Raw genomic sequence first — 27,023 nt, 5'->3', positions numbered from 1 at the left:
CGAGTGATATCATCTGATAATACAATTCAAAATTCAGAGGCAATTCTAGGGAATGGGGGGAGGGTAGCATGGTCTGATACTAACTATCCACAGTGAAAATACAAGAGATTTCACATAACCTATATAGATTTCACGTATGACTAATCTGGCTTTCACCTAAAATTCTTTCTTTTTTGTAACTCAGAAAAATCTGGCAAAGTAGGCCTTACTGATTGCTTCTCTTACTCACAGTGATCTCCTGGCTCCTTTGTGTATCTGAGTGTGGCTCCCCTGTTCTAGCAATTCAAGAGCTACCACATACATAGTGGGATCCTGCCTCCATTGCTCACCTTATTCATGTAGTCCCTTTGAGAGAGATGCATAGAGTTTCTTAAGCATGTACAGATTGTCAACAAAATCTTAGCCATTTAAACAAAGGGATATAGAAACTCTTGCCCAAACGGTATCGCCTTTACTAATTTTCAAAAAATATGTTGTGTAATACTTGAGCTGAGAATAATAACTTGAAAAATTCAGGAAATACTAAATGATAATGTATCATCACTGTTGATTTCTAGGGGGCGCCCTTCCCAAACACTGCAAGTCTGAAAGGTTTCAAGTAGGTGTTGATTTTTTCAGTTAATGGCCCTTGTCCACTCTTACGGTCATTATGGCTGGGATTTTTCTCATCACTTTCAAAGCATCTCCTCTTTTTGTCAGTAGCATTTGTATCATGCCTGCTGAGGGATGTTACAGCATCAGCAGATTTCAAAACAATAGTCAATTTTACTTAAACTCCATGTTGAAAACAAAAGGGAGATACTGTGAAGCCCTTTGAGGAAGGCCAAAATAGTCAAACAATGTTTCATCAGGAAAACCCCGAGAGAGGAGGACAGAGAAAAGCCAAATGCAGTACGGAGAAACGGGCAGCCTCGTGAAGAAAATTACTACAATTTTATTCTACTTTGTTCCCTCTTGTTTTTCTGTTCTTGGCATTTATGTACATCTTTTCCAATAATCAGTTCATATGAACACACTGACCTGTTAAAATTCAGTGAAAGCTGGGAGGAAAATGTGCCAAAGCGTTGAGTGGTTGTTGGTTGCCTTCAGCTGAGTAGGACTACGAGTGATTATTTTCTTCTTTCCATTTTTTTCTGGGACTTCCAAGTGTTCCGCAATGTATCAGTTTTATGATACTTGTATCGACAGGTCTTAGATCCATCCACGCCAGGGGAGAGTCATGCCAGGGCAGTTGACTCTCCATTAGTTCTGCAGTTCTGGTCTTGCTCCAGCTTTCACTGTGTGCTTTGTCTCTTCAGCCACGTCCCAATTGCAAAGGAATAAAAAAAAATAAAATAAAATAAAAAAAAAACAACTTCAAAACTTGACCCAACAATAAGGAATCAGCTGAGGTAGGGAGACCCCAAGGCCCAGCCGGGTGTCCCTGGGGACATCTGTAGGGAGCGGCACTTTGCGTCATGTGGGGCCCGCCCATTCCAGGGCCTGGGCTCGGCGTGTTCTGCTGTCTTGGGCGACGTCGTGGAAGCAAGATTTCCGCGGTTGTGTAACGGCATCTCGCGGGCTTGTAGAGAGGCCTGAGCTCCGCATCCCTTCTCCTCCTGGCCCCTAGTGTCCGGCAGCCCTGCCATGGCCTGGGCGATGGCAGCTGGGAGCTGTGGAGCCCGCGGCGCGCTCTCAGTGCACACGCTTCTGTTCGACCTGCCGCCCACGCTGCTGGGCGAGCTCTGCGCGGTCCTGGACAGCTGCGACGGCGCGCTCGGCTGGCGCGGCCTGGGTGAGTGCGGCCGCGGGGGCAGACGCGGCTGGGGAGGGGCGGCGGGGCCTTCGTGCGCACGCTCTGTCCGACCCGCCGCCTGCAAAGTGCGCCCCCGGCTACTGCAGCCTCCTTGTGGTTCTCACGGGGATGCTGCCTTTTCTTCTTGGATGGGGCACAAACTCCCCGAGACGCTCCGAGGAGCTCCCCCTTCTCTTTAAAAGAAACTTTGGGTGCCGCTGTAAGATGAAATGAGTGGAGACTTGGGAAAAAACAGCTACCAGCGTGAAACCATTTAATGTTAGCAACCATTCTTGCCTTAACTTGGTTCAGAATATTGTAAACTAGAATGTCTATGTGATGCCTTCTTGACATCATTGCTAAATTACCCTAGATTGGGGTTTTCAGTGCACTCTTAAGTGACCACCTGTGAAATGCTAAAGTAAAATGCTGTATGTAATTCATGTGGCTCTCTATTTTCTAAATTATTCATTTACCCAGTTTGATGGAATGAAGATTTATGCTAGAGAATGGCTTTTTTTTTTTAATCTAGAAAGTTGGCTTCAAAACTCCATTTTATGCAGTCATTGGAAAGTTGAGCAACTGCCTGTTGGAAGTGTTGAGTGTGATCGCCAGAAATGATTCAGACAAAGATCTTTGTTGTTTTTTTTTTTAGGCACAGGCATTTTTGGTTGGTTTTGATACTCCATGATGTCGCATTTAATTTCAGTTGAAAATAAACACAATTAATTAGCCTTGAGTCTCTGAAATAGCTGTTTTTCTTACCAAGAATAGCAGAAGGCCTATGAGAGAAAAAAATTGTGTTCTTGTTGATGAATATGGTCACATTTTCTGGAATGTGGCATTGGGCTTCTGATTATATAAAAATTGTTTATATATTAAAAACCCTGTACTTTTAAATTGTGATTCTTAGTTCCTCAGAAAATGTCACTTGAGTATTTGGCTTCTAAAAAGCACAGACATTTCCAACATGCATTTGAGGGATGAGATCCTTTCCCCACCAGATCTTTTGAAAATGGATGATGGCATTGTCAACTTTTGCACCCATTGCTTTCCTAGGGTTATGTACTTTGTGAGAAAAAAATGTTTTCACCCTAATTCACAGGTAAAATGAGGCCAGGTAGGTATTATAAATGAGTGAAACTCATTGGTGAAGACTTTGAAAATGGAAGAGCATGTGTCTCATTTAAAAGGGGGCAGTTAATAATCAGCCTCGGGCCACTGCTGCTTTTCAAGAAGTTCAGCCCAGTGTTTCTGGATCTCTCTTTCTCTCTCTCCATTGAAACCCAGAAATTCATATTTTACGTAGGTTGTCTCATATAACCCTTCCAATTGCCCTATGAGGCAGGTGCCAATATCAATCACCAATGTTTCAATAGGTGAGGAAATTGTGGTACAAATTAGTTAAGTAACTTGCCAAATTGATACAGCTAGGAAGTGGTAGAGCCAGGACTTGAACCATAGTAGGGCCTGTGCCCTTACCCACGGCCACTCTATACTTCCCACTTCCCAACTGTGGCATCCTCGAAGTGACAGTACTACTATGCTCTTTCTGCTACATCGTACAGCCTCCCTAAGGTACAGGCACGTCTGCCATGAAAGAACAAGTCAGTGAGCCATTTCAAACATGCAGCCCCATTTTTCCAGTGGTGGAAATAAATGAAGACCACCAAAATGAGAACAGCAAAGGCTGTTTATTCAAAGCAAGGAAACCAGCCACCATCACTTCATTTGACAGAGACACCAAGGCAGGCAGAGTAGGAAAACTTTATAGTGGAAAAAAGAGAAGACTTCAGGTGTGCCCTGACTGGAGGCTGCTGGCATGAGGAAGCTGTAGATGAGCTATCTAGCAGTGGGGTATCCTATATGACTATTTATGGGGTGCATATTTGGCTTTCTCTATTTGGTCCTAAGTTGGAAGCAGGGGCAAAAATTAGGGAAGCTGTCAGTGATTGATCAAGTCCTAATCATTTGGGCCCAGTTGCTACAGGGGTTATTTGGCTTCCTGGACTAGTGGCTACAGATACCAATTTGACTTCCTAGACTTGTTTCTGGACATGGTTAATTGACTTCCCAGGCTGGATGACACATGTCATGAGTCAAGCATCCATTTTTACATATAGTCTGACAATTGTTCCTTTGTATATTCGTTCTGTCATAGGGGAAGGGTCTAAAATGTCTACCTTGGTTCTCCAGCTACAGTTCATTGTGCGAGGCAGTTATGCCTACTGACAGCCTATACCACATAGCTCTGAAAAGAGGCCTGGAGCACACCAGCTGCTTTATGAATTGTTGGCTTAGTAAGAAGGGAAGACTGGCTCAGTTAGTGGTAGTTGAGTGCAACTGCCTGTGTTAAATACGATGAGTTTCTCTATTGGCCATTAAAAGAGAAAGAGGGGAAGAGGAGCAGGGAAGGAAAACTTGACCTTAGAAGGGGAATAAGATATTGTTGGGGAACTGAATTAAGGAGACAGTTCATTTTATGCCCAAGACAGCTGAGAGCCTGAAAATACAGTGTCCCAAAATTCCACAGAGAAAACAAGTAGAATAGTAACAGGTAAGACTATCTTGAGCTGATAATGACTCTTGATGGTGGTGAATATCAAGCTGTATTTACCGAGGCAGCTCTGACATTGGTAAATTGTATGGCAGCTTATATGATATGCTCAGGGTATACACAATAATACAAATGCCCAAGCTCCACCCCTAGAGCTGTTGATACAATAATAAGTCTGCATAGAGGGTCTGGCATCTTTCCGTTTATCTTGCCAAAACCTATAGGTGAGTCTAATGCTCGGCTTGGTTTGGGAGTCATTGCTTAGGCAAAATTCTCTTCTTTAATAGCATCCTAATGTAACAATTATTTTACCACACTCTTTTATTACTCCCCTCAATTCTTTTTATCTTTAAAAAAATTCTACATATTAATCTTCAAATCATTTATATCAAGTATTATTATTTAAAAGAGTGTAATCACAAGGTAATATATTCTTTGGTTAGACATTGAAACAAAGAACAAACTGACAGTAACCAGAGGGGAGTGAGGATGGGATAATGGGAGAAAGATGGGGTCGTCAAGGAGCTTGTATCTTTATACATGGACCCATGGACAAAGCCAAGGGGGGTAGGATCAAGGGTGGGAGATGGGGATGGGTGGGGAGGGGTGGAGTGGTGGGGAACAATGGAGACAACTGTACTTGAACAACAATAAAAAAAGAAAAATATATATTCTCTGGTTGATGTTGATGATTTTATGGCTATATAATGAAAGTAGAACTCTAATTGTAAAACGTTATTTATCTTATACTACTTTATAGATATGATGACATATATACAGAACCTCTGTTGACAACTCATTTCACTCCATTTGCAGCTGAGTGATATTTGAATTAAATCGTTTGGAGCCCTTCAGTGATACACTGAGAAGGAAACCCTTTTTACAAATACTGGGTTCTATTCAATTTTCTTCCTCCCCAAAATGAGAGAAAATTATCATAGAAATTATTAACACTTTAAAACAAATTAAGTGTAAAATCATATTAAACATGTATTTAACTATTCAATACAGATTTTAAATAGTAATAATAATAATAGCTGCCATCTACTCTTTACTATTTGCCATACATTGTGTGCTAAGCACTTTATATGGATTATCTCACTTATTTATCACAGAAATTCTATGAGGTTGGTACTCTTCCTGTTTCCATTTTATAGACAGGGTAACTGTCAGAAAATTTAAGTAATTTACCTCAAGCCATAGCCTGGTAAATCACAGATTAGGATTCTAACTAGATGATCAGACTCCACAGCCCATGCTCTTAAAAAAAAAAAGTATATACTATGGTGTAAAACAGTTTTAAATTTACAGAAAAATTTAGAAGATAGGCTGGAGAATGGACTCTATATCCTTCCCATATACTTTTCACCCAATTTCCCTTATTATTTGTAACTGATTATTATTCATAACATTTGTTACACTATTGATACATTATTATTAAAAGCCATACTTTATTCAGATTTCCTTCATTTTTGCCAAACATCCCCTCTGTCTTCCAGTACCCCATGCAGGACTCCCCATTACATTTAGTTGTCATGTCCCCTCCAGCTCTTCTTGCTGTGCTGGTTTCTCAGACTTTTCTAGTTTGGGATAACTTGGACAGTTTTGAGGAGTACCTGTCAGTATTGATCTACTATTTTGTACAATAAAATGTCCCATGGCTGAAATTTGTCTGATATTTTTTGATGATTAGAGTGAGGCTATGGACTTTGGGGAGGCAGACCACAGAGGTGAAGTACTGCTTTCATTACATCATATCAGAGGTACGCAGTATCTAGACTTCCCACTGTTGATGTTAACCACGGCTGAGGTCATGTCCATCAGGCTTCTGCACTTTAAATTACTACTCCCCTCTTCCATATTAGACTCTCTGGAAGGAAGTCACTATGTGCAGCCCACACTTAAGGAGGAGAGAGTTATGCTTCCTTTCCCTGAGTGGAGTAGAACCTATGTTCCTTTGACCACCATGTTTTTTCTCCCATCCTAAATGTTCTGTTTAGATCTCATTTCTACTCTAAGTTATGGCCTGCTTTTCTGTTCCCCTTTATGGTAAAATTACTAAAAAGGGCTAGTTACACTCTAGTTCCTCCATTCGCCCCTGAATCTGCTCTAGCCAGACTGCCACCCCCACTGCTCCATTGAAATTCCTCTCCTCCAAGGTCACTGTGGCTAAATCCAATGGTCAGTTCTTCATCTTATTTGACACAGTGAATAATTTCTTCCTCCTTGGGACATGTTCTTTACCTCTAGAACATTACACTCTATTTTCTTCTCTTTTTTACAGGTTCCTCTTTACCTCTCTGAGCTCTTAGAGTGCTCTGGGATCAGTCCAGGGACCTCTTCTATTTATCTACTATACCCACTGTCTCGTCAGTTCCCCTTTTGTACTCATAACTCTCACATTTCTAGCTTGAGTCTCTCTCTTGAACATCAGACCATCCATCTACTTGCCAATTTAACAGACAACTCCAACTTAACAGTTCAGAAATTCTCCCCTCCCCTGACGTTTTTCTCCATACACGTTAATAGGCAATTCCATTCTTCATTTGTTCAAGCCAAAAATATTAATCTTTTGTGACTTCTTGCTGTCTCTTACAAACCACATCCTGTCTCTCAGGAAATTCTGTTGGCTGTACCTTCAGGATCAAGCCAATAATCTGACCACTTCTTGCCACTGCTACCCCAGCCACCCTGGTCCAAACAACCATCGGATCCCACCTGGACAGTTTCAGCAGCCTCCTAACTGGGCTCCCTGCTACTGCCCTTGCCCTCCTCAATCTATTTTCAACTCACAGGAGCCAGTGAGTAAAGTATATGTGTAAAGTATCTTAGGTCATTATCCTATTCAGAACCTTTCAGCAACTTCCCATCTCTCAGTAAACACCAAAGTCCAACATCGCTTTTCTTACTTCCTTTTTTTTTTTTTAATCAACTCTAGCTACATTGGCCTCCTTGAACATGCAAGGAGTATTTTCCCTGTAGGTAACCTAATTGATGCTTACCTGCTCACTTCCTTCATGCTTTTGATTACCTATTGCCTACCCTGACCACTCTTTTACAATTGCCACTGCCGCATACCCCATACCCCTTTCCTGCTTCATTTTTCCCTGCGTCACTTGTCCTTCTCCACATACTTTATCTGTCTGTGTTTATGTGTTTATTATCTATTTAAAAATAAGCTTCATGAAGCCAAGGGATTTTTGTTTGCTTTGTTTTCTGCTTACTCCTCTAGCATCTAAAATTGTACCTGGTGCATAGTAGGCATTAGGTGAATAAATTAATGAGCAGATGTCTGTTAAACATCCAAAATCTTCTGGATATTTTTATTTTTATATATATAGTTTCTAAAAACATTGAAATTAAGAAAAAACCAATGGTAACCAGCCCTGGCTGGCGTAGCTCAGTGGATTGAGCGCGGGCTGGGAACCAAAGTGTCCCAGGTTCAATTCCCAGCCAGGGTACATGCCTGGGTTGCAGGCCATAACCCCCGGCAACCGCACATTGATGTTTCTCTCTCTTTCTCCCTCTCTCTCTCTCTCTCTCTCTCCCTTCCCTCTCTAAAAATAAGTAAATAAAATCTTTAAAAAAAAAAAAAGAAAAGAAAAAACCAATGGTAATCAAAGAAGAGGTGGGAGGGGATAATTGGGGGAAAGGGGGAAGGGTTGTCAAGGAACATAAATAAAGGACACATGGACAAAACAAAAGGGGGGTAGGACCGAGAGTGGAAGGTGGGGATGGTTGGGGTCAGGGAGAGGGCTGGGGGGTCGGGGATGGAGACAATTGTACTTGAAAAAAAAAAGAATTAGCAAGATAAAAAATATATTTAAAAAATAAAATAAATTTTGTTTGTCATCTAAAAAAACCTTCTTGGGCAGAATCTGAGACAAAGCATTGTACCACATCATGGTCTCTGCTTCTGAGGCTTTTCCAACTTAATGAAGGCAACAGATCTACACAGATGCTATACAAAAGTTAACAAGGGAAGATAGTGGGGGTAAAAAATACTGATCATTACCTAGGTATGGATTCTGAGTTCCAGACATTGGTGTTGAGGGTGAACTATTCTTAAATTCTTTCCCAGAGGTAATGTTAGATGCTTACCTGGGTCTAGGATTGAGAGAACAGGAGAGATGGGGGGATACCTGAAAAATCACGCACAGCACTTCCCAGTTACTGTTATGAGTCCTATTCAGGTACTGGGGAAACAAGTACACATAAGCTTAAGTATGGATTAGTATTAATTCTTATAAAATTTCTTAGCTAGTGGGTATTGATGCTATGGTCTGGAAAAAGGAGTTGAATTAACTTACACTTTAAAATTTTTTTTACTCTTTTTGGAATTAAAAATATCTTCAATCTTAAATGTTCTTTTTAAAAAACCAGCCTAATTTTTTGTGTTTTGTAGGAAGAAGGGAGAGAGTCATCTTTTCTTTTTCCCATTGTGTTATCTCAAAACAAACTTTGTGAGACTGCAGTCTTAATTTCCTAGGGGTTTTAGCACGTGGTAAATGCAAATAAAAAAGACCTAAATAGGGGTGTGTTGCGTTATTCTAAAAAACCCCTTCAGACACATATTTGCATATGGGAAGTGATTTCTGCAGCTGAATTCCCCAGCGGTTAGCACTACCTAGATAGTCCTGCCCTCTCCAAATAGAGCCTTTGAGCACCTTAGAGCACTGGGTGATTATTAAGCAACCACCAAGTGATTATTAAGCAACCGGTATCTTCAGATAAACTAATCTCTGAACTTCTCCAGTCAATTTTTTGGCTTAGATTATGCCAAGGTGCCTTTCAAACATAAGATTTGCCTTCCAAATGTGGTTTTAAACAATGTTTCACTACAGCATATTTTTTTTAATTTATCTTTTCATTTAGAATGCTGTTAATTTTAACAATACAATCATAAAGAAGTTTATTCCTTTTTTCCTATTAAAATTATTTATTTATTTTTAGTGCTCAAATTTATTGTATTTTCCCATTACCATTTAGTCCCCTTATATTCTTTATTTGTTTAGTTTTGTGAATAAACAAAGTACTATGTCCTGGGAGGGGACAAATACCAAAGGATAAGAACAAAGTAGGAATATTGAGGAATATAATTAAGGTCAAGAGTTTGCATCCTTTTGCATCAAACTGAAGGTATTGTTTTATAGAATTCAACCTAAATGAATTATACATTTTATAGATGCTAATAGTGCTTTATACAGTAGTGGTATTTATATTCAGAATGTATCATCATTGGACAAAATCTATTAAGGTTGCACGTAAATCAGTAGTTAGAGAAAGAGAAAATACATTTCATTTCTAATCCTGGAAGTAACCCATGCATGCAGAATCCATCTTAACTGAAAAATAGTTCAGTTTCACACCATGAACTATTCTTATTAGAAAAATACCTTTGCCTAATCTAGCTGTCCTTGGACTTAGTGCAAATTCAGAACCCTTTGCCCCTGGTCAGTGTTAGGGAACTAAAAACCCCAGCACTTTTGGCATCTGTTCATTTACTTACCAGCTAAATCTCAAAAATGTGCTTAAGGAAGAGCATTTTACATTAGCAGTTTTTCAGCCAAGTCACAGGATGGGAGAGCACAGACTCATAGCTTGTTGCACTTCTAAAGGGAAAAATCAGAACTTTTTTTTTAAAAAAGGAAAAGCAGGGGATGGAATTAGGTGGGAGATCTGACATCCTTGGGACTTCAAAAGTTAACTCTGTTCTTTACTTCTAGAATATTACACTCTATTTTCTTCTCTTTTTCTTTAGTAGTTATAAATCATTTCTTTGCCCCTGTGAGAAAATGTTTACACCTTTTTATGTGCAAATCTTGTATGTGAGCCTCCTGTTACTGTTGCTACCGGATGAATCTTCCAAAAAGTAAAGCTTCATCTTTGCATCAGAAATCCTAGATTGGCCCATCTACTTTCAGGATAAAGTTTAACTTGTGCTAACACTCAGAGACCCTCTCTGTCATTCAACAAATATGTATTGAACATCTGTGTGCTGAGCACATTCTTACAAAGGTAACTTGGGGACTTCATGAAGTTTGCTCACCTTTTCTTTAACACAGATCCTCTGTTGTAAGCTGCACTGGTCTCTCCTCTGCCCTCTCATGACCTCTTCTTCATTTCTGGAACAATTCCCCATTTGACAGGCCCTTTCCTTACTCAGCCTATTTAAACTTTACCCCAATCCACCCAGCAAAGCAGCTGAGGTCCCATCACCCTCATGCTCCCTCCCTGACTGGTAGCCCACGAGGCCATCTTCTTTCTTCACCCCCATCAAATGATGTGCATGTCTTATCCCAAAGATTCAAAATGTAGAGGGAACTATTTTATCTAAAAAAGAGAGGAAAAGAATCCTGTTAGATGCTATATAAATATTATTGATGTAGATGATGCATTATGCCCAGTACTCTCTAAATATTAGCCAAATTCATTACCAATAGAAAAAGTAGAAACCTAAATTTTCCCTGTACTGAAATTTGATATTTAGCATTACTTTGTTGGGATGTTAATTTTGAGACTAGAAGCATTTTAAAGACTGGGGATGTTGGTTTTAATGTCAGTGCTCATGTAATGAGGAGGCCAAGGAAGGGCAGACTAATTTACTGTATATTTTGGGAGGGATCGCTTCAAAAGGCGTTTACTAATGAGAAGTTTGAGATTGCTCAGTGAGGCCGTGACTTGTCTGGAATTGCACAGCAGGTCAATGGCAGAGCCACCACTAAACCAACATGTCCCTACATATTTTCAGGAGGCCAGCAATGCTGTCTTGACTAGCAGCTTTTCTCCTTAGAAGACAGTATAGTTTATGAGGCTTAGAGCTCATTCTTTTGTATTTTTTCAGACTGAAACTCCAGTGATTATTTTTCTTCCCAGGATGGTGTACCCTGTCCAATAATTCCTTTAAAAAATCAGCCTCTCTTTAGAAATACTCACAGTTTTAAACTTGGCTCAGGCTCTAGAAACCACTCCTCTAGGAAGACTTCCATGATGCCCCCACCTTTAGTTAGGGGCCCCTTTTCTTGCTCCACTCACACTTGGTGCATGCAATTACTACACTGATTTGCAGTATTTCCTCCAAGAAATTTTAGACATAGGTAGTGTTTATGAAAAATGTGCTTTAACCAAATAGATAGATTATGTCATCAAAAAATACATTAGAGTTACCATTTTTTGCTCTAAAGGCCCCCTTCTATTTTTTTAATGATAAACTATTAAAATATATATTAGCATTTGGATAGTCCTTGCCTCTTCATGTGAGACATCAACTCCTCACAGAGATGAAGATTGAATATATTCTTGCTAGAAGTTAAAATATGGAATAAGGGCATACACATTCCAACTTAATGATTCATGCATTTTATTGTAGCTGTTTCTGCTTCTACAGCTTTAAGCATGCTTTTAAATTGAATGTCTCTACTTTATCTTTCGTTGTTTGATATCTACTCACAAAAGCTGCCACTCCCTTTCACTCTTTTCTGGTATAAGATGAGGCTGAAATAACAGAAAATTCAAGATAAAACTTGTGTGTATTAGTCAGGATAAACTAAGTTATGCAGCAGTAACAAACCCCACAAAAATCTCAGTGGTTAACATGACAGAGGTTTACCTTTTGTTCATGGGAAGAGCACTGAAAGTCCAGGACAGCTGACCTCCATGTGGTGATCCAGCATGCCAAGCTGCTTTGGTCTTAAAGCACCCCCATATCAACATGTGCTTCTACCACTGCTGTGGTGGGGATGGGAGCCTGGAGAATTGTACCTTGGCTCTTCAATGTTCTTGGCTGGACTTCTTGGAAAAGTAATTAATAACAGGGCTGGGGCAGGAAAATACGAAATGGGCCTCGAGCATCTTGTAGGCCAGAAAATAAGGAAATATTGCAAAAATGATAGGGCTTCTCAAAAGAACACAGGAGCCAACCTGAATGGATAAAGCTGAAACAATTTTAGCAACAAAATAAATAATGATAGCATTGGATTCTAACCTATAGAATAAAAAATATTTGTGAGTCCACAATGAAGTAAATAAATAAATTAGTTAAACAATGGGGGAGAAGAGACAGCACTTTCTTACAGGAGAATTCCAGTTAAGGAACATAGAAGGAAAAAGGAAAATGAAAAATCACAATTAAGCAAATACCAGAGTAATAATCATGGTAAACAAGATTCACTAATAGATGCAAACATTTATGGGCAAAATCTGAGGAGAAATACAGTATTTCCATAGTCTTGAAGTATTTCTCCCAGCATGGTTATTAATTATAAATGGAAAGATAATTTTATAGTGCAGATTCCTCTTTACCTGAGCGATCTAGATAAACATCACCAGTGGATAAGACATCAACATCATGAACCTCTTGATATTATGATGCACGAAAAAAGACCTACCAGAATTTTCCTGCCCTGAAAGTTGAGGAAAGCCCAAGAAACATCAGAATGGAGGAGATTAAAAAGAAGTAACAACTATTTGCAATGTGGGAAATTGGATAGGATTTTAGAAGAGAAAAGGGTCAGTGGAAAAAATTGGTGAAATTAGAATAAGGTCTGTAGTTTAGTCATCATTCGTTCTAATCATTGGACTGTGGTTATGTAAGATGTTAGTATTAAGGGAAACTGGATGAGGAATTAAACTTAGTTTAAAATAAAAAACTATAAAGAATTGAATAAAACACATAAGGTGCACCGAAACAAGTATTCTAATAACATGAACTATTCTTTGGTTCTTCCTATTGCAATTTCCTGCAGCGGAGCGACTTTCACGCAGCTGGCTGGATGTTCGTCACATTGAAAAATATGTAGACCAAGGTAAAAGTGGAACAAGAGAATTACTTTGGTCCTGGGCACAGAAAAACAAGACCATCGGTGACCTTTTACAGGTTCTTCAGGAGATGGGACATCATCGAGCTATCCATTTAATTGCAAATTATGGTAAACACTGAATTTTATTATATGGCTCTTGGTCCATTTTGTAGAATTGTACTTTGTAAATGTAAATATTGCATTTTATCCAAGACAGTGACGGGTCATGGTATACGTCACTGATTTCTTACCAGTGGCATTTATCTGAAGTGGACCTTACAGCTTCATAGCTTTTTTAGTGACACTTCCTTTTCTTACTACCTAATTTATGCAACACATTCATTTCTACCACTTTATAGTTCAGGGTTTTTTTAAAATTTTGTTTTACTTACAAACTACACTTTTTGAAATGTTTTATTCTTACCAATGCAAATCGACTCTCTCCCCAAAACTCAAAAACTCTTTAAATCATAAACATAATCAGAAATGGAATATTAATACAATATAGATAATCCTGTAATTTGTTTCATCATATGATTAGAAATTAAAAATATAATTGGGTTTCTACCCCCATATTTTAGTGCAATTGATATACCTTCAGAATAACTGGGATTTCTTTTATCTGCCCTGTTCTTTTTATGCCATGGCCTCTAACTCTGCTTTACCTTCTTACTGTCCACTTCACAGTGGCCTAATTTTTCTTTCTGTTTTATCTGTTTCTCATGCTGTGTCATGCTTTACTTTTAGAGTAACCTGATAAGTAAAGCCCATGAAGCTTTCTCTGTCAATAAAATAATCTCCTAATGTCACCTGCTCTGTTTACTCCACTTTAGATTTATTCATTTCAATGAGAGTGATCTTGAGTGATCTTGGGTCTTATAGACTCAGGGCTCTTAAGTTGGAAGCTTTTTTTTTTTAAAGATTTTATTTATTTATTTTTAGGGAAGGGAAGGAGAAAGAGAGAGAGAGAAACATCAATGTGCGGTTGCTGGGGGCCGTGGCCTGCAGCCCAGGCATGTGCCCTGACTGGGAATCGAACCTGCAACACTTTGGTTCGCAGCCCGCACTCAATCCACTGAGCTACGCCAGCCAGGGCAAGTTGGAAGCTTTTGAATCAGTGTCCTTATTATTTGCTTCTTTCATTCAGGAATATTTTTATTTCTGTATATTTGCACACATACTCTTTGATAATATACTCCATGCACTTGAGTCTCTATCATTACTCAAAGAATTTTTGCGCACACAAAGAAGAAATCCTGAGAGATTTGTACCAGAAAACTGTAGCTTTAGACTGACTTTTATTTTGTAGGTTTTCCATGTTGATGGGATATTAGACAGGTCCCAATAGGCTTCCACCATGATATTATCTATGTAACTTGGTTAACCCCTTTTGTCTTTTGCACACCATTTTTCCACTTAATTTCATAAAGCAGAGTGCTTCACTATGAAGCTGACAGATAAATTAAAATGCAGTGAGTCCCTGGGAACTGAAATTCAAAGCTGTATCATTATTTGAGCCTTTTCCAGCCAGTGAAACCACCCACACAACTTGCTGTTCACAGTATAAATTCACACTATTTTGATAGGACACATGGGTATGTTTTATATGTCAGTGATCTGAAATATATTCCATGGTATCTTTCATTGTCTATGTTGTTTATTTATGCAGCAGAGAATGATGTGGACTGTGAGTAGACAACAATTTCATATTCTTGGTTGACTCCTAGTCTGTTGCACATGCAGTATTGATTTTATTTTTTTAATGGGAGATTAGCTGATTGGTGGAAAGACAATTATTTACTGCCCTAGTACCAGAAGATAGGTAAATCTGACATGAAGTATAGGATAACACCTTGCCTGGAGTCCTTTACTGAGGAAAATAGCATTATTTAACTGCAATTTATTGAATAGATGCTTTGAAGCTTGTTAAAAGCAGCAGTGTGATGATTCACTGGAAACATTAAGTGTAGCCTGCTGAACAGATGTCTCCTATGATAACTACTCACCGATTTAGGAATTAAGATAAAAGATTTAGTCTTTCTTTGTCGCTACCATGCACAAAGTTATCAGTTATACAAATAAGTTATTATCCATCTAGATTTCCATTTTTGCCTACCTTTTCTTAAAATTGTTCAGTTTGGTGGAATGGTTTTCATTTTAAAGAAATTTCTTACCTTTTATTTGTCAACTTGCAGAGATCACTTTATAGACTTGGATTTTCTTATGAATCCTTGGCTGAGAAAGGCCTTGTATTTCTTGCTAGTCATCATTCCTGCAATTCAGCTGGCTCGAGGTGGTTTCATCCATAAAAAATTCCCTCAGATGTCAGGACATAACCAAGTCATTCAAGAAACTAAAATCTTTACTTGCTGCCATTATATTTCTAGCATGCATGTTTTTACAGATCGCATTTCACATTTGTATTTCAATGATCAGCAACTGTTTTTTAGTTTTGACATGAAATCCACAGCTTTCTGCTGGCTTCATTTCAAGTTTACCATTTTATACAACAATGAAGTATTTCCTCTCTTTTTATGAGCAACAAAAGAACAATGGCTTTAGTCCCCTTACAACTCTCAAACTTCAAATTTTTTTCCACATAACAAGACCTTATTTAGTATGTTTTTTTTCTTGCCTAATTGCACTGATTAGAATCTCTAGTATATTGCTGAATAGAAGCAGCAAGACCAGACATCCTTTACTTGTTGCTGATCTACAAGGGAAAATATTCAGTCTTTTACAGTTATGTGTGATGTTATCTGTAGGCTTTTCACAGATGTTCTTCATCAAATTAAAGAAATTCTCTTCTATTCCTATGGTTGTTATTATGATAGGTTATTGGATTTTATAGATTTTATTTTTCAATCTATTAATGTATATTTCACTGCTTGGCTTTCACATATTAAGTCAATATTGGATTTCTGGGATGAATCCCACTTTGTTGTGGTATATAATCCTTCTTATGTGTTTCTAAATTTGGTTTGCTAATATTTTTTTGAGAATTTTTACAATTATATATAAAGGATATTGGTCTGTAGTTTTCTTGTAATGTTTTGTCTGGCATTGGTATTAAGAAAATATTGACCTCAGAATGATTTGGGAGTTATTACCTCCTTTTCTATTTTGGAAGAATTTTGTGAAGGACTGATGTTAAATCTTTTCAAATTATTGGTAGAATTCACTTGTGAATTCATCTGTACCTGGACTTTTCTTTGTGGGAAGTCTTAAAATATTAATTCAATCTTTCTTTGTTATGATTCTTATTTCTTCTTGAGTTAGTTTCAGTACTTTGTGTTTTCCTAAAAATCTGTTTCTATCATCTAATAATCTAATTTTTTACATACAGTTCTTTTTTTATTGAATTAATTGGAGTCATACTGGTTAACAAAATATACAGGTTTCCTGTGCACAATTCCACAACACATCATCTGTATACTATATTGTGTATTCGCCACCCCAAGTCAAGCCTCTTTCCATCACCATTTATCCCCCCTAAGCCCTCCTCCATATTCCTCAGTCCTCTGCCTCCTAGGAATCACCACACTGTTGTCCATGTCCATGAGTTTTTTTCTCTCTTTTTTTATTTTTGCTCAGTCTCCCACTCTCTTCCACAGGCCCCTACCTGTACCCACCAACAGCTGTCAGTCTGCTCTCTATCTATGAGTCTGTCTCTTATTTTGCATGTTAGTTCATTTTATTCATTAGATTCCACATGAGTGATTCCACATACGGTATTTGTCTTTCTCTGACTGGCTTATTCCACTTGGCGTAATGCTCTCCAGTTACCTACAGTTGTTCTTATATTCCATTATAATTGTTTTTATTTCGGTAAGGTTGGTAGTCAGGGTTCCTTTTTTGTTTTTGATTTTAGTGATTTTAGTCTTTTCTCTTTCTGGATGAATTAAATAAAGGGTTGCCAATTTTGTGATCTTTTCAAAGAAAATACTTTAGTTTCATTGATTTTCTTTTTTCTATTCTTTATTTCATTAATTCCACTTTAATCTTAATTCTTTCCTTCTGCTTCCTTCAGTTTAATTTACTCTTCCTTTTCTAGCTTCTTAAAGTATAAGTTTTGGTTATTTCAGACATTTCTGCTTTTATTAATGTAGGAATGTACAACTATAAATTTCACTTTAAGCATAGCTTTTACTATATTAAGTTTTGATATGTTTTTATTTTCTTTTTTTAAAGATTGTATATGTTTATTTTTAGAGAGAGGGGAAGGGAGGGAGAAAGAGAAGGAGAGAAACATCCACTGGTTGCCTTGTGTAGGCATCCCCAATTGGGGACCAAACCTACAACTCAGGCATGTGCCCTGACCAGGAATCCAAGCAGCGACCTTTCATTTCTCAGAGCTATGCTCAGCCGACTGAGACATATCAGTAAGGGCTATGTTTTCATTTTCATTCATTTTCAAAGTATCCTTTAATTTCCATGTGTTTTTTTACTTATTTGTTATTTATGAGTTTGTTTACATATATTCATGAATTTGCTAAATTTCCTAAATTTTCTTTTATTACTGATTTCTACTTTAATTTCATTGTCGTCAGAGAATATGCTTTATATGATTTCAACCCCTACAAATTTATTGAGGCTCATTTTATTGCCTAACATATGGTCCATTCTGGAATGTTCAATGTGCACTTGTGAAGTATGTGTATATTCTTCTGTTTGTGGATGCAGTGTTCTATAGATATCTAGTAGGTCTATAATGTTTGGTTTACAGTGTTGTTCAAAGAGATTTGTTAACAATTTATTGTGTTTCATTGTTAGTCTTATAAGGAAATAATTTAAGAAACACTATAACACAATCTAAGAAAAATTTGAAGATGGAATTAAAATTTTCTAAAGTCTGAATGAAAATGTGAGAAGTGACTATAAAATACTGTAGGGTTTTAATCTTTTGTAAGAAGCCACATAAACAGAGAACAGGCTGACAGTGACCAGAGCGGGGAGGAGAGGGAATTTCAGGGGAAGGGGGGAAGGGTTTGCAGGATCAAGTATAAAGGACATATGGACAAAAACAAGGTGGGGTGGAAGCAGGAGGGAGGTGGGGAGAATTCGGGGGGTGGGCTGGGATGGGAATAAAAGGCAGAAAACTGTAATTGAACAATTAAAATAATAATAATAATTTTAAAAAGAAGCCACATAGACTACCTTAGTTCAGCAGAACTGTAATAGAGAGAAGTTATAGTCTAAAATTGGGGAGTGGCAAGGAGAAACAAGGAGCTTCCCAGACAAGAAAAAGCTAAAGGAGTTTAACATCAAACCAGTACCACAACAAATGTTAAAGGGCTTGCTTTAAGAAGAAGAAGGAAAGAGGAAAATAAAACAGAGGAAAACAGTCTAACAATAAAATGGTACTACATATATGTCTATCAATAATCACCTCAAATGTAAATGGCTTAAGTGCTCCAACCAAAGACATAGGGTAGCCAAATGGATAAGAAAACAAGACCTATATATATGCTGCCTCCAAAGAGACCCATCTCAGATCAAAAGATACACATAGACTAAAAGTAAAGGGATGGAAAAAGTCATTTCATGCAAATAGAAAAGAAAAAAAGCTGGGGTAGCAGTTCTTACATTCCCCATTCCCCATTTAAAACTAAGGCACAAAGAAGAACACTACATAATGATAAAGGGAACTATCCAAAAAGAGGCTATAACACTAGTAAACATGTACACACCCAACATAGGAGCATCTAAATATGTAAAGCAAATTATGATGGACATAACATGAAAGACTGACAATTACATTCCTAGTCAAGGGTTTTAACATACCATTGACTTCCATGGATAGATCTTCCAGGCAGAAAACCAACAAGGAGACAGCAGCCTTAAATGTCACAGTAGATCAGAAGAATTTAATTGATATCTTCAGAGGATTTCACCCCAAAACAGCAGAATATACATATGTTTCAAGTACACATGGACCGTTTTCTAGGATAGACCACATGTTAAGACACAACACAAGTCTCAATAAATTTAAGAAGATTGAAATCACATCAAGCATCTTCTTGGACCACAATGCTATGAAACTAAAAATTGATCACAAGAATGCTGAAAAACACATAAAGACATAAAAGCTAAATAACATGTTATTAAACAATGAATGGGTCAACAATGAGATTAAAGAAGAAATCAAAAGATACATTGAAAGAAATGAAAATGAGGACACAACAATCCAAAATCTGTGGGACACAGCGAGAAAACCCTAAGAGGGAAATTCATAGCATTACAGGCCTATCTCAAAAAAAAAAAAAAAAAGAAAGAAAGAAAAAGCTCAAATAAACAATATAATTTCAAACATCAAGGAACTTGAAAAAGAAAAACAAACAAAGCCCAAAGTAAGTATAAGGTAATTGCCCAAAGGCAATAATAAAAAGCAGAGTAGAAATGAATGAAATGGAGCCTAAATAAATAATATAAAAGATCAACAAATCTAAGAGCTGGCTCTTTGAAAAGCTAAACAAGATTGACAGACCTTTACCCAGACTCATCAAGAAAAAAACAGAAAGAATCCAAATAAGTAAAATCAGAAATGAAAGAGGAGAAATAACAACTGACACCAAAGAAATACATAAGATTGTAAGAAAATATTATGAAGAACTATATACCAACAAACTGAAGATCCTGGATGAAATGGATAAATTCCTAGAAACATTCAGTCTTCCAAAACTAAATCAGGAAGAATCAGAGATTCTGAATAGACAGGTTACACCTAGGGAAACTGAAGCAGTAATCAAAAAACTCCAAACAAATGAAAGCCCTGGACTGGATTACTTTACAGGAGAATTTTACCAAACATTCTGAGAAGTAATACCTCTGTTCCTCAAACTATGTCATAAAATTCAAGAGGAGGGAGACTCCCAAGCTTATTTTGTGAGGGAGAGTTATCCTAATTGCAAAACCAGATAAAGACAACAAAGAAAGAAAATTATAAACAAATATCCCTGATGAGCAAAGATGTTAAAATCCTCAACAAAGTATTAGGAAACCAAATACAGCAATACATCAAAAAGATCATGTGCCACAATCAAGTAGAATTTATTCCAGGGATCCAGGTTTGGTACAACATTTACAAATCAGTAAATGTGCTTCATCACATAAAAAAATGAAGGCTAAAAACCACACCATCATATCAATAGATGCAGAAAAAGCATTTGATAAAATCCAGTATCCATTTATGATAAAAACTCAGCAAAGTGGGATTACAGGGAACATACCTAAATATAATAAAGGCCACATATGATGAACCCACTGCCAGCACCATGCTCAATGGATAAAAACTACAAGTTTTCCCCTTAAGATTGGGAACAAGACAGAGAGTTCCACTTTCACCTCTCTTGTGCAACATAGTATTGGAAGTCCTAGCCACAGCAGTCAGACAAGAAGGAGAAATAAAAGGCATCCAAATTTGAAAGGAAGTAGTAAAACTGTCTTTATTTGCAGATGACATGATTCTGTACATTGAAAATGCCAAAGATTCCACTAAGAAACTCCTAGAACTGATCATCGAATTCATCAAATTAGCAAGATACAAAATTAATATCCAGAAGTCAGTTGCATTTTTGTATGCCAATAATGAATTAATAGAAATGGAAATCAAGAAAACAATCCCCTTCACAATAGCTTCAAGAAGAATAAAATTTCTAGGAATAAACTTAACCAAGAATGTATAAGGCCTGTACTCAGAAACTTATAAGACACTGAAGAAAGAAATTGTAGAAGATACAAATAAGTGGAAGTACATACCATGTTCATGGATAAGAAGAATTAACATCATTAAAATATGCATACTACCCAAAGCAATCTATAGATTCAATGTAATTCCTATGAAAATTCCAATGACATATTTCACAGAACTGGAACAAATATTTCAAAAATTCATATGGCTCACAAAGACCCTGCATAGCAACAGCAATCCTGAGAAAGAAGAACATAGTTGAAGGAATCATGCTATGTATTATCAAATTATACTATAAGGCCATAGTATTCAAAAAAGTCTGATACTGGCATAAAAATAGACACATAGATCAATGGAACAGAATCAAGAACCCGAAAATAAACCCACACCTTCATAGTCAATTAATATTTGACAGAGGCAGCAAGCACATGCAATGGGCTAAAGATATTTTATTTAATAAATGGTATTGGGAAAATTGGATAGATATGTACAGAAAAATGAAACTAGACTACCTTCTTACACTACACACAAGAATAAATTCAAAATGTATCAAATGTTACATTAAATGTTAGACCTGAAACCACAAAAATTCTAGAAGAAAACATAGGCAGCAAAATCTCAGACATTTTTAATGGGCATGTCTCCCCACGCAAGGGAAACAAAAGAAAAACAAATGGGACTACATCAAACTAAACAGTTTTGCACAGCAAAGGAAATTGTCAAAACAAAATGAAAAGACAACCCACAGAATGGGAGAAAGGAGTTAATATCCAAAATTTACAAAGCACTTACAAAACTCAATAGCAAAAAAGCAAACAGCCCAATTACAAAATTGGCGAAGCACCTGCATAGACAGTCCTTCAAAGAGGACGTACAGATGGCCAATAGACACATGAAAAGATTCTCAACATCACTAATCATCAAAGAAATACAAGTTAAAGCCACAGTGAGATGCCATCTCATGCTGGTCAGAATGGCTATCATTAATAAATCAACAAACAACAAGTGCTGGCGAGAAGGATGCATAGAAAAGGGAACCTTAGTGCACTGTTGGTGGGAACGCAGACTGGTGCAGCCACTGTGGAAAGCAGTATGGAGATACCTCAAAAAATTGAAATGGAACTGCATTTGACCCAGCAAAACCACTTCTGGGAATATATCCAAAGGAACCTGAAACACTAATTCAAAAGAATATATAAGCAACCCTATCTATGCTCATTACAGCATTATTTACAATAGCCAAGAAATGGAAGCAGCCTAAGTGCCCATCGATACATGAGTGGATAAAACAACTATGGTACATTTACACAATAAAATACTACTTGACCGTGAAGAAGAAGAAAATTTTACCCTTTGCAAGAGTATGGATGGATCTGGTGAACATTATGCTAAGTGAAATAAGCCAGTCAGAGAAAGACAAATACCATATGATTTCACTCATATGTGGAATCTAATGAACAGACTGAACTAATAATCAAAACAGAGACAAATTCATAGATGGAGAGCAGATGACAGCTAGTTGGGGGTGGGGAAGTTAGTGGGTGGAGGCATTGAGCAAAATGAAAGAGGACTCATGGAGATCGATAGCCGTGTGGTTAATTGCTGGTAGGAGGGAAATGTAATGGACAAAATGTAATGTAAAAAATATATAATAAAGATTAAATTTAAAATAAATAAAATAAAATTGGGGATTAGCACTAGATGTTTAGTGTTTAACTCACACACAAACATGCACACACATACATACCTCTAATACCTTATAACACAAGGTAGGATATAAAATAAACTAACCCAGGGAAATATAACCCCATTATTGAAAAAAATTAAAATATATATGCAAAAGATAATGTTCCTTTTTCCTTTCAATTTTTTACTTTATACTATAATATCTTTAATAATGTCTAACAATAGTGTAAGGTAGATATTCATGTTTTAAGTGAACTAAAGTATGTTTGCATAATATTTGATCATTAGAATGCTATTCAGACACAAATTTGTAACTATTCAATGGGAATGAAACTGAGCTTTAGAAATGAATGTTGCTATCAAAGTGTTTATATTCACAGTCTAAATTCGTATGGCCCAAAACCATATGGATCAAAACCAAGAAAGGATCAAAACCAAGTTTATTAGGAACATAATTTCATTGTTTTATCTAGCTCCCCTTATTTCTTTCAGGAGCAACTTTGAATCCCTCAGAACCGAGACATCAGGGAGATGGATTTCCAAACATGTTCTCTAAGGTAGAGTGTGTATACACAGTTAATGGCCCTTGAACTCTGTTGCATATGTAATTGAGCATAGGAATGAAATTATCAAACATAAAATGCTGTACTTGTAGGTACTAATTTAAAAGCAGAAAAGCCTTAGCTCTCTTGCCATCTATTCTTTGCTTATTGGAGGATTCAGAAAATTAGAGATTCATAAATGTTTGAAGAGTTAAGAGCTTTCTGCTTCCAGTGATCTGTTAGAGATGAGACTTAGAACTATTAAGGGTACTGTGAGTTACGCATTTGTCTTAAATCAGCTTTTCATTTTCCTGTTCTAACTGGTGTTTTGCATATTGCTGTTAGCTTTTATTAAAGCAAATTAGCAGTGATCATTTTTATAGCAATAGAAGTCATTTAAAATTAACTGTCACTGACTATGACATTGATACTTGAGTTTCCACAGTTGGCCTGGAAGCCTTAAATATAGATAGGCAATGAATACTACTGAATAAAATAAAATAATTTTGCTTTCTACTCATTTTCCTCTAAGTTAGATTTCACTCTGTTGAACAGTGTAGTCCAGGGGGAGCTTTGGATTTTGCTGAGGTTCTGTTCTACCTACACTTATGAAACTGAATTTCTATAACATGTATTTCTTCTCTTAGGAAACAGCCAATGTCACAGTGGATAATGTTCTTATTCCTGAAGATAATAAAAAAGGTAAAACAAAAACCCCCCAAACACCCCAACTTCTTTCTTTTTCTTTTTAAAGATTTTATTTATTTATTTTTAGAGAGAGGGAAAGGAAGGAAAAAGGAGAGAAACATCAATGTGTGGTTGCCTCTTATCCACCCCCCACCAGGGACCTGGCCTGCAACCTGAGCATGTGCCCTGACTGGGAATCAAACCTGCAACCCTTTGGTTCCCAGGTCAGTGTTTAATCCACTGGGCTACACCAGCCAGGGCCCCAATTTCTTTTAAATCATTCTTTCAATTAAGTCAATTGAGGGGGGAAATATCTAATAAATATGTTAACTGTTCATTAATATGCAGATTCAGAATAAAAATTTTTATAGATATCAAAATATTTGTAATTTTGACTGAGCCAGTTCTGATGGATGGTATATTATTGTGATATTAAAAATCTATTGGCCAATTGAGGTCTCAGGGGAATTTCTTATTTTCTGTTAGTGAAATTTGCTGTTTTCATGTGTTATAGGAAAGCATTTAAAAATTAAATTGGGTTCTATATAGTTTTAGAAATTTTCATAGCAGTTTCAGAGATTTTTAGAGATGTTCATAGAGCAATTCAGAAAGTCACTATGAAAATTCAGTTATTTTGTACATCGACTTTCCTACTTTATTAGCAGAGAGAATAAATTTGTCTTAGCTAGCAATCATTCTGATAAAATTTAATGGCTATCTAAGGCTCCCTTGTCTAAACTTTGCTACTAGAGCTGATGCTTCTTTGGTTCAAAAGAGATTTAGAAAAATTTGGTCCTTTAAGATTTAGCAATAAGGTCTAAATCAAACACTAAATGTGGAAATAGAGCCAAAATTGGGTTCTGAAGGATTTAGCCAGGCTTTTGCCTTTGGATTTGGATTTGATTATCTTTTCAATGTTTCCTCCCCATCTCTACTTTAGCGTCTTCCTAATTTACTCCAAGTAAATTAGGCATTTAGAATATTTGGCTTATGAAATATGTTTCCATCAGTCGTTCTTAGAAAATATTGTTTAGTCATACATATCAAGATTTCCACTAATATAGGTGTGCGTGTATGTGTGTTTACTGGTTTTAGGTTTATAGTTCTAATGACAAAGAAACAGAATCTTGGAAAAGTTCCCCCAACTATGCTTTTTGGCTCATCTTTTAGGAAAGGTGATAGAATCACTGTGCTATTATGGAAATATCTAAAAGGCTATCTGCTCTGAAATGGGGGAGGCAGAGAGCACGTGGTAGGCCTTTCCCGACTGACTCTGGTCTCTGATGTGTTTCTAATGTGGAAATCCTGATTCTTTATAATGGTGGCATTGACTCTTAAAAACAAGAAAAGGTAACTTATCTTCTTCCTACTTTCCTTCCTTAGGAATGTTGCTTAAATCCTCTATCAGCTTTCAAAACATCATAGAAGGAACCAACAACTTCCACAAAGACTTCCTAATTGGAGAAGGGGAGATTTTTGAGGTATACAGAGTGGAGATCCAAAACCAAACCTATGCCATTAAGTTATTTAAACAGGTATGGAAAGAATTAATATCACAGGATATTAATTGTATTTATTTGCTAATACTGTATTTTTAGGACTATAAGACACGCTGGAACATAAGATGCACCTAGGTTTTAGAGGAGGAAAATAGGAAAAAAAAATCTGAAGCAAAAAATGTGGTAAAATATTTAGTAACATAAACAACATAGGCTGCCACCCCCCATACCCCCACACAGTGAGCCAGGTAAGCTACATTTGGACTATGAGACACACACCCTTTTTCCTCCCAAATTTGGGGGGGAGTGCATCTTATAGTCCAAAAAGTATGATATTTCATATTAGAATGTGTCATGTTTTCATCAAGATTGAGAAGATGTGTGTTTGAAAATAAAATTTCATAAATAAAATAAGATATGTGACCTCTGGTGACTGGGAAATGAATGCCTGTCTTGTAGGAATGTGGAAATTAAATCCTTCCCATCCCCAGATATACTGCATGAGAAACTTTTCTGAAAAGTCTTGCAGGGCCTTTGGGACTTTGCTTCAGATGGTCAGATTGTGCCTGACGCCCCAGTGTTCATTCACGTTTGTTTTTTTAGGGTCGGAAGTATCCCTTCTGGGCAGCCTCACAGGCCAAGCCACAGACTGGCATCCTGTGTTACTTTATGAATTCTCTGCCGTCACAGTTCAGGAGTGCAGGAAAGGGAAGGCTTCAAGCAAGAGCAGCAAGGCAATGGTCAGAGCAGGAGATTGGGAGACAGCTGAGTGATGGCAGCCAGTAAAGCAGAAAGGGTGTGGAGGAATCCAACTCAGGAGTCAGGAAGAGATAAGTACACAGCATACACCCGAGAGAGCTGCTTTTCATGTCCTTCACTGGCAGGCAACAATTAATAAACATTTTCTAAATTCCTGTATGGGTTGGGTACTGAGCATGCAGAGATGAATAAGCCATATCCTCAAGTTGCTCACAGCCTTACAGGCAGAAACAGCTGGCAAAAAAAAAAAAAAAAAAAGATTTAATTGCAGTGTGAGAAGTTCTTTAGCAAAGATTTGTCCAAAAGATCCTGGGAACCCATAAAATAACTAGAGAGGGGTGCATCCAGCACCCAGAAGAGAGCCTGGCACGGAGTAACCACTCAATAAACAGTTATGCAGTTAACAAATGGGAAAGTGGATAAAAGGAAGTGAACTTTCAGCTGGATTTTGAAGGGTGAGTAGGATTTTAGCAGGCAGTGAGGGAGGGGAAGCATTTTTGTGGTGAAATAAACAGCAGGTGCAAAGGCCCGGAGGTGCAGGCAGGAAAGCAGACGTCTTACTCATTAATAATAGATCCTCCAGTGGAGTAGAGGTTAGTGTGGGAGTGGAAGGGTACTGGCAGAAGATGATACTGGAAAGACAGGTTAAGTTCATGGATGACTTTTAAGAGGGAGAGTGAAAAGACTGGATTTGTGTTTTTAAAATAGAACTTGGGTTACAGGTTAGAGGATGGGCTGGAAGTGGGCAGGAGCATTGGAGTAAAGTAAAAGGGGCAAGAGCTTAGACTGGAGCTGCAAAGACCTGGTAGAGGGATATTTCAGATGTGTAAGTTAAGAAATGGATAGACCTTAAACCAACTTTCTCAACCCTAACGTTAGAATCACACTGGGAGCTTTGAAAAAGCGAGCCCCTGAGTGTCTGGTTAGGTCAGAGAAATGGCAGTGGTGGCAGGCATCAGTATTTTTAAAAAGCTTCCTGGGTGGTTCATAGGTAGCCCGTGTTGAGAGCCCCTGCTGTGAGGCGGGGCAGA

At 37.4% G+C, this 27,023-nt stretch overlaps 1 protein-coding gene across 1 annotated transcript in view; it reads left to right on the top strand.

Moving 5' to 3' along the window:
• The first annotated feature begins 1,401 nt into the window (after positions 1–1,401).
• Positions 1,402–27,023, top strand: part of IRAK3 (interleukin 1 receptor associated kinase 3) — a 51,896-nt gene continuing 26,274 nt past the window's right edge. The window contains exons 1-5 of the mRNA XM_028532055.2: positions 1,402–1,774; positions 13,076–13,258; positions 22,998–23,062; positions 23,695–23,749; positions 25,118–25,269. Of these exons, the coding sequence (XP_028387856.2) occupies positions 1,627–1,774; positions 13,076–13,258; positions 22,998–23,062; positions 23,695–23,749; positions 25,118–25,269 (603 nt within the window). The 5' untranslated portion in view covers positions 1,402–1,626. The remainder of the gene's footprint in view (positions 1,775–13,075; positions 13,259–22,997; positions 23,063–23,694; positions 23,750–25,117; positions 25,270–27,023) is intronic.

Source organism: Phyllostomus discolor, chromosome 2 (assembly GCF_004126475.2).
Source record: "Phyllostomus discolor isolate MPI-MPIP mPhyDis1 chromosome 2, mPhyDis1.pri.v3, whole genome shotgun sequence".
Lineage (NCBI taxonomy): Eukaryota > Metazoa > Chordata > Mammalia > Chiroptera > Phyllostomidae > Phyllostomus > Phyllostomus discolor.
The sequence above is the reverse complement of the archived record's forward strand: the minus strand, read 5'-3'. Positions and strand labels throughout refer to the sequence as shown.